This window comes from Microtus ochrogaster, chromosome 21, assembly GCF_000317375.1.
Source record: "Microtus ochrogaster isolate Prairie Vole_2 chromosome 21, MicOch1.0, whole genome shotgun sequence".
Classification (NCBI taxonomy): domain Eukaryota; kingdom Metazoa; phylum Chordata; class Mammalia; order Rodentia; family Cricetidae; genus Microtus; species Microtus ochrogaster.
Genome location: NC_022022.1, coordinates 13,604,388 through 13,619,206, shown reverse-complemented (window position 1 = coordinate 13,619,206; position 14,819 = coordinate 13,604,388). Strand labels below are relative to the sequence as shown.

The 14,819-nt window shown below is 46.5% G+C and overlaps 1 protein-coding gene across 2 annotated transcripts; it reads left to right on the top strand.

Annotated features, from left to right (window-relative positions):
- Positions 1–4,820: 4,820 nt before the first annotated feature.
- Positions 4,821–8,826, top strand: Gpr88 (G protein-coupled receptor 88). 2 transcript variants are annotated; one of them, XM_026784202.1, is made up of 2 exons: positions 4,821–5,245; positions 5,732–8,826. In XM_026784202.1, exon 2 carries the CDS (start codon positions 5,801–5,803, stop codon positions 6,953–6,955), a length of 1,155 nt encoding a protein of 384 aa, XP_026640003.1. In that variant the 5' UTR covers positions 4,821–5,245; positions 5,732–5,800; the 3' UTR covers positions 6,956–8,826. The 2 variants fall into 2 exon arrangements, with proteins under 2 accessions (XP_026640003.1, XP_005357239.1); XM_005357182.3 differs by having other exon boundaries at positions 5,729–8,826.
- The last annotated feature ends 5,993 nt before the right edge of the window (positions 8,827–14,819 follow it).

Here is a 14,819-nt window from a genome sequence, read left to right as displayed (position 1 = left end):
ATTCCTGTTTCCGGTTTTACGGTGGATCGGTGGATCGCTGAACTCCGGGTGTGTGAGTGTGCTTTTATATTAAAATTGTCTTCTTGTACCCACTGGCCTGGATTAATTAAATACGCCTTCATGTGTGTGTGTGTGTGTGCATTTATTTATTGGGCAAATAAGTAGCTAAACAAATAGGTAGAGATGTACTTCACTGTCACCGTACTGCCCTTGACGACACAAGAAGCCTGCCGTGGGCTGGGGAGACGGCTTGATTGGTAATACATGCCATACAAGCATGGGACCCCTGTGTAACAGCACATGCTGATGATCTTAGTGCTGGGGAGGTAGAAACCAAGGATCCCTGAGGCTCACCAGCCACCCAGTCTATCCAAATGGGTGGGCTCCGTATTCACTGAGAGACCTTGTCTCAAAGTAACATGGAGAACAACAGAGGAAGACATCTTGGTGGGGTTCTAGCCAGCCCAAACCTGGCAAGCATGGCTCTGGAAGGCCTTGCCCTTCTCCCCAATTCCATCTGCTTTGTTAAAAAGCATTAGATCATCTTCCTGAAGCTAGGCCCCAAGGTCCATCCCTTATCTGACCAATCCATCCTCTTGAGACTGATTACCAAGTTCCAGATATCAAAGCATTGAAGTCCAGCAATCAAAAGCCCCCTTTGGCTGCCTTAACTAACTAACATGCCCAATGAAAATTAAACACCTCATCCTAACATGGGATTTTCCATTGTACCTTTATAAACTGCCATTTTCCTACATGCCATGTCTGTCTCCTTATCCAGAGGCAGTCGCTTGTCATCCCCTGCCGTCTCTGGTACAAACATTCCTTCCCCCGTCCCTTGTCCCCTATCTCTCATCTTTGTCTCTTTTCTGCTCTTTGTCCATCTGGGGGAAATAAATCTCCTTTGTGCTGAGAACTTGGTCTTGGGGGTCCTGAGCCAATACTTTTCCCCACACACCTGGCATTAACCTCTGACCTCCACAGACATGAACACACACATACACAGCTGACACTTAAAATTTATGCAATATAATGATAAAATGTCAATGGAAGTAGAAAATAATTTTTTTAATTTAAAAATAAAAATAATATTTAAAAATATAAATTTAAAAATATACATAATAAACTTTTCTTAGGAAAACGTAATACTTAAATAAGACTAACTTTTAGAGTGATTAAAATTATAGTAAAAAGCATCAAAGAAAGTGATCAGTTTTACATTTTATACCAAAGCTTTACAAAATCTGCCCAAAAAAAGCCACCCTTAAGTTATGATCTTATCATCACCCTGATACCAATAAATGAAAATATAAAACTGAAATACGAACATATAAACTACTTAATATAAAATATATTAAGTAAAACCCTTCTATCAACACAGGAGAAAAAGCATCATTTCATATAAAAAAAAACTCTCGGTAGGTTTGAACATAAATGTTCTTGACTCTAAGGTGACATGTCAGGAAATGACCACTAAGGCCATATTTGTGTGAATTCTTGGGAACTTCGAGGGTATCCATGAAAGAGACAGCGACAGGGCAGAGCACAGACTGAAGAGGGAGTTTAGCTAGAAGGTCTGGGTAGAACGAAGGCTGTAGAGCAGAATCAGGGTGGCTTTTGGGGAAGAGTGAGAGCCTAGGGTAAGACCAGGCTAATCAGGGAGAGGAAAGCATGAGAAGAGACCCAGGAACAGAGCATCAGGAACGCCAACTAAGGAACCCACGGCACCTGAGTATTGTGGGCGAGTCCGAGGCAGCCTAGGCAAGTAAAGAGCAGCCCAGAGAGAAATGGGTGGAGGATGAGTGTTCTTGGGTGGGGGGTGGAGTAGAACCCTCTAATTTACTAATTAGAGGCTGCTGTTGACCTGAGCTGAAGCTGTAGGGAGAACCAAAGGCAGGGTAGGAGGACATTCAGCGGGAGAACAGGAAGTAGAAGCACGTCTTCGCCAAACCGGAAGTGAGCTGTGTGGAGCCACCCTGGGAAGGAAGTGAAATCCAAGGAGACTTCAGGAGGCTGTGGTGAAGTCGAGCAGCCTTATGAGTCCACAGGGGTGCAACCAGTGCAGGAGAGAGGCTGAGAACACAGCAGGAAGGGAGATGGATGGACTGAGCTCCTCTGCAGGCACTAGGAAAGTGACAATAATAATGCTAATAGTAATTAATAGTAATAGCAATAATAATAATAAATCGTAGCCTATTTTCCAAAGAAAAAAAATAAGTAAAATCATGTTGTCACTCATTCATTAACCCAAAAAGCATTTATGAAGTATGTGTCGTATGCCATGCCAAGTTCTGTCACAAAAAAAACACCCCTCCTACCTTTCTTGCTTAAGTCCAATGACCTAAAACAGAAATGAAATTAAATGAAAAGCCAGACAAGACGTTGGCCTATCAGGCCTGTACTAAATAAAGGAGTATGTCTTTGGAAGTAAGTATGCTTTCATGATAAGCAATCCCTCAGATTGGTCCTTACTGCTTGTTACAGAGAACAGCAGAGACCCAGAACCTGGAGTTCAAACACAGAATTCCTTTACGACTAAGGCAAGACATGGCACTTGAACTGCAGTGGCATACTTGAACTGAAGCTGATAGAGGGATTCCTGATAGCCTTGCTGTGTTGGATGTACTCGAGGCTTTAGTGCAGAGAAAGGATGGTGGACAAAGATGAGGGCAAATGCTTCACGTTATCAACAGGCTGGCCATCTGGACCTTGGTTCCAGTGAGGCCAAACTACTGCCTCTTTTCTTTCTGCTTTTGCTCTTTCTACTGGAAGCCAGGATCTACTCAGACCAGTTCAGCCGTGCTTGTTAGCACCGTTGGAATTCTTCACAGTCATTGACATGACTGGTTTTCATCGGCTTTGAAAAGGAAAAGTAGGGGAGGTACAAGCTGATTTTCCTTCTGGAGACCTCAGGGACAGACTAGGAAAGGTTCCTGACCTGTGAGCGAGGACTGCACCCTATGGTCCACACCGGAGGTCTATACCAAGTGGCAGAATGAGGAAGGAGAAAAGTTAAATGTGTAGGGACTCAAAGGTAGTTTGGAAGAAAGGGGCATTTGACATTGCTGAGTGGAGACCTCTGTCCTGCCAAGGCGGGGATAAGCTTCAAGGCTAACTGATGGTGCCCTCTTAGAACCCAGGACATCTGAAACTCTAGACGACATTTTCATATTGTATGTATTTTCTCTTCTCTATTGAGTTAAATTTGTAAATAAACAACGTTGCCAGTGATTGGGAGGGCATTTGGTATACCCTTTTGGGGGAAAGTTCCCATGTACACACGTAAATCAACACTTGCACCAAAACATATTTGAACACTAGTGCAAATATCTGTGATATTCTACATCATGAAAAGCTCAGAGGTCCTTGCCAGGCATACTAGAGAGTGTTGAGGGAATGTGCTTTTCCCAACACCCGTTATTCAAAAATAGCCTTTAAACTTTAGTTTAAGCTTTATAGCAAATCAGGATAAAAGGCACAGAGTGAGGACATGGCGCAGTTAGTAAAGCGCTTGCCAAGCAAGTATCAAGATTGAGTTCAGATTCAAGGCAAAGCCTGGTGTGGCGGCACACACCAGTAATCCCAGCTCTGGGGAAGTAGGAACAGAAGACTCCCGGAGCTCAGTAGTCAGCCAGCCTAGCTCAAACCACGTAGGTGCAGTGAGAGTCCCTGTTTCACAAAATACGGTGGAGAGAGATTAGGGAAGGCATCCAACTTCAACCTCCAGTCTATGTATGGGTGACCTAGAGAGAGAGAGCGAGAGAGAGAGAGAGAGAGAGAGAGAGAGAGAGAGAGAGAGAAGGGCAAGGGAGCTCCCACACAACCCATGCCTTGCATAAACACATCTTCCCAGTTATCAATATCTTCCACTAGACTGGTTCAGCTGTCACAGCTGATGAAACACCCTGGCATGTTTTCAATGAGTCCAAAATTTACATGTGGATTCTTTGGATGTTGATTATTTTGTACATTTGGACAAATTTTCAATGAAGACTTCCACCATTAGAGTATCATACAGGGTAGTTCCCCTGCCCTGCAAGTTTATTGGCCCCCTCCACCTCCCCTGCCCTGAATGCTTATTCACCCCTCCCACCTCCCCATCCCTAGCCCCCCACAGTTGGTGATCTCTCTCCACAGTTTAACTTTTTCCAGCGTGTAATACAGTTGGGGTTGTGTAGTATGTGACCTTTTCAGACCCCCCCCCCCCCCCCGCTTACTAATGATCCTTTCCAATTTCTTTATGTTTTGACAGACAATTTCCCTTTCTTGCTAAGTGGCATTCCATTATCTAGGTGTATTATAGACACCATCTTTAGACCGCCTGACCATTGTATCCGCACCCCCCTTTCCTCTCACCGAAACACAAGCCGAACTTTGGAGAGGTGTCTAGCGGCGAGAAGAAAAGAATAGACGTTATGATTTAAGCTAGGGCTCACATATTTTCTGTAGCAATTACTCATGTCCCACTTTGCCAGATGGGGGGAGGTGAATTTCAATTCAAATGTAAAGTCATTTTCCCTGAAAATAAACGGGAGTATATTTATCTCTGAGGGAAAAAAAAATGTCTTGCCTCCAGGATGAATCAGACTGAGATGAAATTTTACTCTAACATTTAAAAGAGAAGGAAAGGAAAATCAGACAGAGGGAGGGAGGAAGGGAAAGAAGAAGAGAAGGAAAGGAGAAGAGGAAAGAGAGAGAGGGGGGGGAGAGAGAGAGAGAGAGAGAGAGAGAGAGAGAGAGAGAGAGACTTACTAACTAACAGAATTCTCTGAGCAAGGTGTTTCTCTCCCTTTTACCAGTTAGAAGTTACTGAATAATTCATGACAGCAGGGAAAGGCTGTCTTCTCCCTGGGTGATGGATAACGGAGCAGGAGAGCGCTCGCAGTGGGTTTGCCACATCAGCCAGCGCTCTTGCTTCTGAGCACAGGGTGTATGCCTCTCCAGCTCAGCTTTTCTTGCAGCCAGGCATCTTTGAGGCTGCTGCCTGCCCACCCGCCTGGGCTTGTAGCTTTACCACTTCACTTTCTCCAATTCTGCTGCCAGCTGAGGAGACTCCCCACAGCTGCTGGCTCCTGCCTGGGACCATGTGTGTGGATGCTGCTTGGGAGAAGCAAGGCGCTTGCTCCTGGCATGGATCCCAGCTCAGTTTCTCCTGTTGACTTCTGGACCACAGATGCTGCTGCTGAGGAGGGATTTCCTGGCATCTCTCCTGCTATCATCAGCTAAGGACTGGCCCCATATCAAGGTACCTTCTACTACGTCTCCTTGGCATTTTTTTCCCCAGCCAGGAAATCTCCACTTTCTCCCTGTAACGGGGGCTCTGGCTGGGACAAATATTCTTAACTCATTCTCTCTCTCTCTGTCTCTCTCTCTGTCTCTGTCTCTCTCTCTCTCTCTCTCTGTCTCTCTCTCTGTCTCTCTCTCTGTCTCTGTCTCTGTCTCTGTCTCTGTCTCTCTCTCTCTCTCTCTCTCTCTCTCTCTCTCTCTTTGTGTGTGTGTGTGTGTTTGGGGAAATTGTTCTTGGTGTTGGTATGACCTTAGAGCTTCCCTACTGTTTGCTTAGTGTAAAGCGGACCTTCTCTGTCACTGGAGACATTTCTGAGGCAGGCACCTGTCATCTGCCACCCCCGTTTCTCCTTCAGTTCCCTCTCCCCCTCCCCCAACCCATTATTCGGCTTCAGCCTTGTGCTGGTGGCAGAGGGCTGAAGGGATGTCTTTGCCCTCCCAGCAGGCAAGTGTCAGGATGGACCGCGCTGCAAGAAGCCAACGCTAGGGTGCGAGGTGTGAAGAGTTGTCCAGAATGACCAACTCCTCCTCCACTTCCACCTCCTCCACCACCGGGGGATCGCTGTTGCTGCTCTGCGAGGAAGAAGAGTCCTGGGCAGGCCGGCGGATTCCGGTGTCTCTCCTGTATTCGGGACTGGCCATAGGGGGCACGCTGGCCAACGGCATGGTCATCTATCTCGTATCGTCCTTCCGAAAGCTGCAGACCACTAGCAACGCCTTCATCGTTAACGGTTGCGCAGCGGATCTCAGCGTCTGCGCCCTCTGGATGCCACAAGAGGCGGTGCTGGGGCTCCTGCCCGCCGGCTCCGCGGAACCCCCGGGGGTCTGGGACGGTGGCGGGGGCAGTTACCGCCTGCTCCGGGGAGGGCTGTTGGGCCTCGGGCTCACCGTGTCTCTCCTATCGCACTGCCTCGTAGCGCTGAACCGCTACCTGCTCATCACCAGGGCACCTGCTACCTACCAGGTGCTCTACCAGAGGCGCCACACGGCGGGTATGCTGGCGCTGTCCTGGGCCCTGGCGTTGGGTCTGGTGCTGTTGCTCCCGCCCTGGGCGCCCAAGCCGGGAGCTGAGCCCCCGCAAGTCCATTACCCCGCGCTCCTGGCAGCGGGAGCGCTGCTTGCACAGACGGCGCTGCTGCTACACTGCTACCTGGGCATCGTGCGCCGAGTGCGCGTCAGCGTCAAGCGGGTCAGCGTGCTCAACTTTCACCTGTTGCACCAGCTGCCCGGCTGTGCCGCCGCCGCTGCAGCCTTCCCCGCCGCCCCACATGCTCCGGGTCCCGGTGGCGCCGGGCACCCCGCGCAGCCCCAGCCCCTGCCTGCCGCGCTGCAGCCGCGTCGCGCGCAGCGACGTCTCAGCGGCCTGTCGGTGCTGTTGCTTTGCTGCGTCTTCTTGCTGGCCACGCAGCCGCTGGTGTGGGTGAGCCTGGCCAGCGGCTTCTCGCTGCCGGTGCCCTGGGGCGTGCAGGCGGCCAGCTGGCTCCTGTGCTGCGCCCTGTCTGCGCTCAACCCTCTGCTCTACACGTGGAGGAACGAGGAGTTCCGCCGATCCGTGCGATCGGTCCTGCCCGGCGTCGGGGATGCGGCTGCAGCCGCCGCGGCCGCCACCGCGGTGCCAGCCATGTCCCAGGCGCAGCTGGGCACCCGGGCGGCTGGCCAGCACTGGTAATTCACCTGGCCCTGGGGAGCTTCCTATGCCATCTGCCGCATCACCTCCTCTCTTTGTAAGCTACCCCCAGCCCCAGAGAAGATCCCCATGGGGGAAGAGTTTGCCTTCCTTTCCCAGTGCAATACCAGAACCGAGGTGTTTCCCTAAATGGAGTCCCAAAGTCATCGTGCACCACCACCAGACTTTTCTCCTTTGTTCCCGTGGTTTAGAGGCACCCTTACGTCCAGGCACCCAGACTGCAAGGATTTGTAAATTGACGTTTTAAAAGAACCAGTTAATTTATTTCAAGTTTGCTTTGGAAACATAGCTTTTGAAACATACAACCCTTCCAACCTCCATCGTCTATATATATGGAGCGCCTAGAGTGTATGAGTGTGTGCATGAGTCAAAGGGAATACCACGGAGGAAGAAACTGTGTGTGTAGACAGCATTTTAACCATGCTTCCTTCTGTTACAGTTTACTTAGTCTTTGTATATTGGCCTGAAAGAGTGAAACCACAGGTGTGTACCCCGTGTGCATTGGCATTGAGACCTCAAGCCCTTTATTCTCTAAAGGGTCATTATTGAGTCACTTAGGAGATGAGATAGACACTCAGCCAGTGAGGAAACAAACCAAATTTATTGTTTTACACCCCCTCTCTACTCATTTCTAAGGTGGAAAGCTAGCGTTGGGTGTGTTCCATCGAAAAATTTCAAGCTTGCTAATGGATGGTCTGAAACCAGAAATGGAATTTTGGAAACAAAAAAAAAAGCGGGGGGGGGCTATCTATTTTAGGTAGTAGTTCCACATTTTCTAAAGCATGCACATTTCCTGCTACCCACATTTGTAACCGATTTATTCGCCTCTGAGTGTGACCGCAGCTTTGAACATTCTGTACTATACTGGTTGCTAAGGAGAATGAATCCTGCCTTCTCTTTAAGATGTCTCAATGCACACGATATACTTAAACACTAGTGCCATAATTGCATAGCTCATGTTAGCTGCCGTTGCATGCTCCTAGATGCTAGAACGTATTGGGCATGTGGTACCCAAAGCAATACCCACGAGACAAGGATATTCTACTTCTTCCAGACGCCAGAAGGGATGGTCCTTCATCATTTGGAAAGAGACACAGGTACACCTGTGGCTGTCTAGAGTTCTGGTCTTGACCTGGTTTATGAGAAAGCTGCCACTTGGAACCTCAGTTCCTAAGCGAAACTGATGGTCAAGATGATACACTATTACAGATTGGCTCTGCAAAGCCACTTGTGCTTTTCAGGGGTTAGGCAAGCCACTCGCTAAGAAGTATCACTGTTTTATGTTATTCATAGATATTGCCATGCCATTTAAAATCAGCATCATGTCTGTTGAAGATGGGATGGTACCCTCAGTTGTGTGTCAAAGGCACGTTCCAAATGGGACTCTACTCTCAAATGTCTCAGTCAAGGTTTCCCATCTTCATCTTTGTTTTTAGATACATTTTCAGTGTGCAAAACCATGTGAAATCATCTCATGAAATTAAGCAGGGAAGACAGTAATAAGAGGCACAGAGCAGTCTTAGTCACATCGAGTCTGGGGCTAAACAGCCTCAACGAACTTCATAATTCAGAAGTAAAGACGGCTTGCTTGGCTGCACCCTTGGACCAAGAATGGTAAAAACACTTGTACATTTGAATAATTATGGGAGACACAGAGAATGGACAGTTTTTGAGGAAAACAAAATAAAATAAATGTGTGTCCCTAACAATACATCAGCAGTCATGTTATTAACCAAACTCTGTGCATGAGCTATTTCTCTCACAAGGATTTCATCTGTTCCTGGCTTCCTGTATTCAGATATTTAATTAAATTTTAGATAATGCTTCTCCTGGGTCCATTTCTTCTTTCTTTGGGTATCTTCTCTATGTCTCTGTCTTGATGATACTGTACCAGAAGACACTATGCTCCCAAACACTAGTGATAGGAAGTGACTTCTGATTATTCTAAAATGCTTCCTACTTCATATAGCTAGGTAAGATCTTTACACTGGTCTCTGAAAAGAGTTAGGTCTGGTTCCCTTCTGTAGACATTTTGGAATGGGCCACAGAGAAGTGGGGATTTTCCATTTGGGGGTGCAGTGGGACATCTTTCTAAAGCCTTCTGGTTAAGCGTTGTCCTTGTTTTCCATTGCGGGTGATGCCAACAAGTTCTCTCTCTGTCACTATAATGCGCCAAACACATAAAGATTTGCAAATGAGGATCTGATGCCTTGCCGTGTTTCGGGCTAGCACTGAGAACTGTTGGCTGGCACCGTGCCATGTGGGAGACCTACTTCCGATTAATTTACTAGTAATTAACTCCACAGGACTGATTCACTTTTAATTTTAAAGCTGCAGTGAGGCATCTAAAAATGCCTTCCTAGGCACTGCCTGTGAGTGTTGCAGTGACTTTTTTGGCAAATTAAATGAATAGAGACTGTGTTCTTATTTAAACGAAACTACATATTATCCACCCAGGAATTAAAAAAAAAATTCCCAACTGCTTTCGGGCTTCCCTAACTTGCTTTCTTGTGCTTTTTTTTTTTCCTTTATGTGCATGCCTATTAACATGGGTAACATCTGCCTTCCTTCTGCATCCATTTAAAGGGCTGAATTCCAGGACAGAACAGTCTGTATCTGCAGTACTTCCTTCTCAAAATGAAGACGGTTAATAAACTAGAATTCTCCTTGGTACAGGGACATTTGCCGATGTCGTTTCAAGTCAGATAAATTTCTCCTTGTCTCAGAATTACAGAAAATATTTCCACCCTGAAATGTATTTCTTTTCAGAGGGACTCAGTGGCATGCAGTGGGAGAAAGGATGAAGGGCAAAGAGGCTTTCTTTAAAGCCTGATAAACGAAGTTGGTCTGCTTTGAACTCACAGTGTAGGACAACCTTGTCCCTCCGATGGTGACATATTCACTGGCTTTGGCATCACCTTTACTGCGTAGTCCAGGGGTTCATACGATACTTGCCTAGCTCTACAGAACTCTTAGTGGCTGATTTACTTGATGGGACTGCCATGGTGTGACTCTGCATGAAGAACAAGGAGGAGCTGGGGCAGCGGCTCAGTCAGTAAAGTGTTTGCTGTGCAAATATGAGGACCTGAGTTCAAATCCCCACAATCCATTTAAAAAGCCAAGCATGGCACAACACAGCTGGGATTCCAGTGCTGGGGAGTCTGAGACAGGTGAATCCCTGGAACTTGCTGGCCTGACACATTGGCTAATGGGTGAGTTCAAGATTTCTGTGAGAGACTCTGTCTCACGTGTGTGCGTGCACACACACACACATTTGCACACATGTGAATATTGTATGCACATACATGAACATTGAGAAAATCATGATGTCCCTTCCTCTCAAAGCCTGTCCTTAATGTTTGTGACCTGTGGGCCAAGAGTGCTGCTCCCCATGGAGCTTTGAGTCTATGGGAGGGGACTATGTCTTTCTTGGTATTTGCCCTTTTAATACCTCTAGGAACCTCATGCAAATGTGTGCCGCTCACCCTGCAGACCTGAGTTCTGCCTGTATTTCCATCTCGGCCAGATGCCTTATCACCTCTGTTATTCCCCGGGTCAGAGTAGCCCCTGAAAGTGGTCTCTGACTCTTTGGGCGGAGAGCTCCTGGGTTCCAGGCACCTGCATCTGTTGAGGGAAACACAGGCTCCAGGCTGGCATGGGAAAGCGGTCAGAGGAGGACAGAAGCTTTCGCCTTAAAATGCAAGACCTAGGTTGGAGTTCTGGTTTCTCTGAGTGCAGTGGCGCTGTCAACACTCTTGTTTATAGACCCTATCCAGGCACCCTTGCCCAGCCTGTCCCACCTATAGGGCCTCCTTAGTGAAGTCCCACACTGAGATTCCCAGATACTCCCAAAGGCTTGATGCATAGTTGAAAGAGGGGAAGACTGCAGTTGAAGAAGAGGTTGAGTGTGGATGTCTGTTGGAAGGATGTAACGGGTACTTGGGATCCCCTGCACTGTTCTCCCTGCAGCTGAAGAAGAGGTTGAGTGTGGATGTCTGTTGGAAGGATGTAATGGGTACTTGGGATCCCCTGCACTGTTCTCCCTGCAGCTGAAGAAGAGGTTGAGTGTGGATGTCTGTCGAAAGGACATGATGGGTACTCGGGATCCCCTGCACCATTTTTCCTGCAGCTGAAGAAGAGATCAGATGTAGATGTCGGTTGGAAAGATGTTTTGCGTACCTGGGATCCCCTGCACCATTCTCCCTACTGCTGTGCATCTTTGGAATTTTCATAAGGACACATGCCTATGAAAGTGCAGCCCAAGCTAAATAAATAACAAAAAGAAAAAAGAGAGAAAAAAGGAAGAGCACAGAAAGGAAAGCAGCCACAGCCCGAGATCCCACAGGGTTAATTAACGCAGACACTGGGCTGACAGGTTGGTCTGACTCTGGACCACGAGACTGTAGCTCACATATGAAGGTGGCAATCAGGGCTTTGAATGAGGTATGGAATCTGCTTCATGGCGTGACCACCCCCTAAGCCTTCTCTCTGATTCAGATCTGCTATTAGAGGCCAGATGTCATGCACACTAGCTCTCTGCACAGAGCAGCTCCATGTCAGCCTCCGGCCACTCAAGAGCTTTACAGGGTTACTCCAGCCTTTCCCTCTGGGCAGGGTTCATTCACCAGCCACACCGTCTGCCTCCTCACCAGGACTCTGCCCCCGCCTTGGGCTCCTTCTCCAGACTCCATGTACAGTATAGCGCCAGGTTTACGTACTCCCTTCTTATATTACCTTCCTAAAAATGGGAGGGGGGGGAGAGAGGGAGAGAGAGAGAGAGAGAGAGAGAGAGAGAGACTATTCAAAACTTTTTCTTTCATTTATTTTTATCTATTTTGTAAAGAGTTTCTTTTTAACCACCAGTCATTTGAAGTACTTTATATATTTAATATGTTTATAATTGAAAACTAACCTTTTATTTTTAAATGATTTTATATACGAAGAAATGGGTATTATTACAACATCTTCTTCACACCTAAGTGTTATGAGAATGGCAGTGTTTAAAGAAAAAAGGTTTGACTTGTTCTCTTAAGTGTTTATTTTTCTCCTAATAAAATAGACCCAAGAATAAATCCTAGTTTTCAACTCATATCTTACCAAAGGTTGTACAAGGTAATAAAATATGGGACTGAGAGGCAGGCATACAGTAACATGGAAGTCCTGTGTAGCCAAGTTTTCTTTGGACTGCCAGCTCCTGAATAGTAACAGAGACTTTTTTTTTTGTTTGTTTTGTTTTGTTTTGTTTTTTTGGTTTTTCGAGACAGGGTTTCTCTGTGGCTTTGGAGCCTGTCCTGGAACTAGCTCTTGTAGACCAGGCTGGTCTCGAACTCACAGAGATCCGCCTGCCTCTGCCTCCCGAGTGCTGGGATTAAAGGCGTGCGCCACCACCGCCCGGCAACAGAGACTTTTTATAAAGTATGAAAGCTGGGCCTTAGCTTAGGTTTATTCCCAACTAGCTTTCTAGATCTTATAATTTAAATTAACCCATTTTTATTAGTTTATTTTCTGCCATATTATCTTTACCTCTCCTCCATATTATATATACAACTTCCTCCATGTCTTGCTGGCAAATCTCCTGCCTCAGATTCTTCCCAGAGTTCCTTTTTCTGCCTGGAAGTCCCTCCTATACTCTCCTGTCTAGTTATTGGCCGTTCTGCTCTTTAAACCAATCAGAAGGTGCCGCGGGTGGATGAGGAGGACAGAGACATCTTCCCACAGTGTGATCAAATATCCTGCAACACTTCTGTCATAGTCAAACTGTCTACAGGACTAAATCAACATTAAGATATTTTGGTTCTCATCACCTCTTTAAATTCAATGAGGTACTGCGGTAGGTGTGCACTTACTTCTGAAGGTCTTACTTCAGAAAGCTGTGGATTTTGAGTTGAGAAAGCCCTATATATTGCTAATCAGTGACCAGGCACTCTGCTGCCAGAACCTGGGAGAAATGACTACTGGGTGTATTTATCTTTTCTCTGCGGTTCAGAGAGTGGCAGGCTGGGAGAAAGTTCTGGGAACCCTCAAGGTTGAGGTTTTGCTATATTTATTAGGCAGAAATGACTTGACTTTTCAGAATTTGTTATGCAATTTGGGCACAGTTTCCAGTTTTGTGCTTTCAAGGGTAGAAAATTGTGTAGCATCTTTTGTGGCGCAAGGAATAGACACTCTGTTTTGAGCCAAGAGGCAGTTCTAGAACATGTTAGCTTGGCTTTATACCTCTTAGTACTATAACTTATATCATTCCAAAAGGTTTTATTTTATGTGTGTGGTGTGTGTGTGTGTGTGTATGCACATGCGTGTGTCTGTTGCTCTCTCATGCCATTAAAGGTCAGAGTACAACTCTTGGAAGGATAGAATGCATGCAATGGTAAACCAAACTATCAGCCTCTTCTTCAACAAAGTTGAAGTTAAGTCAGTGGGATGGCTCAGCAGATAGAGGTGCCACCAAGGTGGACACACTAATCCAAGTCGAGCCTGGAGGATGTAACTTAGCATGGCTGTCAAGAGAGTGTCACTAACGCTTTCCTTACCAGGCTAAGGTTAGCACAGATGGGTTGAGTAACCTTAGTTGGTCCAGACTGAAAGAAAAGGACCTAGACCACATGGCTTTCATGGAAGACCTTGCTAAAAGAGAGCTGCTCTGTGGAGAAATGTGGGTGGGTAGCTGTTTCCCAAGTAGTAGGCAACTCACTTCATCCTGAACGAGTGGTTTGAAAGAGGCCAGCGGTGCCAACAAAAATCTTTTTTTGCGGGGGAGCTGGACAAGTAAGAAAATGACATTCTTCTCTCTAAGTATGCTTCCTGTGGCTTTTGAGGCAGAGACAGGCAGGCATAGGACACAGTCACTGTGAGGAGCCCTGGTGCCATGTTTCTATCCAGTTATACCAGGCAGAGGAAGTCCTTTCCATTTTCTGACCACAGGTAAACCACCAATTATATACCAATTATATAAGGCACTTGGTGTCATGACCCTAAGTGTGAGCTGGAGCAGCAAATAAGGGCTATCTCCAGGATATTTTTGAAAACCATGTTATGAAATATGATTAAAGGAGATGATAAGCTGGAGAAAAAATGGGTAGATAGGAAAAAAGGTGGTTTAAATATCAGAAAGATTATTGATAATGCTGCTGCTGCTTCTTTTCACAATAGTGGTAAAAGACAGGTATTGATGGGGATGTAGAGAAGGCTCAGTGGTTAAGAGCACTGACTGCTCTTCCAGAGGACCCTGGTTCGATTCCCAGCACCCACATGGCAGCTCACAACTGTCTGTAATTCCAGTTCCAGGAGACCCGACACCCATGGCAAAACATCTACGTACATAAACTAAAAATAAATAATACAAAATTTAAAAAAAGACAGGTATTGAGCCAGGTGGCACATTTTTTTAATCCTAAAACATGGTAGACATAGGCAGGAGGGTCACTGTTAGCTCATGGCCAGCCTGGGCTACACAGGAAGAACCTGTCTCCAAATGACAAAAAAAGATAAGGCAGGTATTGTGGTCTGTTTTATGACTGATAATCTTCCTTCCTGTCCATAAATGTTACCAGCAAAGGAGACTGACAACTATTGAACTCAAGTCTAGTTGACTTCAAAGCCTGGGCTTATAAACATAGTGCAAAATGCAGAATCCAGAGCAAATGCTAGAAGCAAGGTTTGGCTGAGTGGGTGGGAGATAGATTTCAGCTTAATAGGAGGAAAAAAAGAACTTTATCTCAAATGATAAGTGCTCAAAATAGTTGGGGCTGTCTCGGGAGATTATGACTTCCCCAGCACCTGAAGGATACAAGTTGAGGTGGGAGATTAACTTGCTAACGGGCGTCTATGCCAGGTGGAAAGCTTCCCT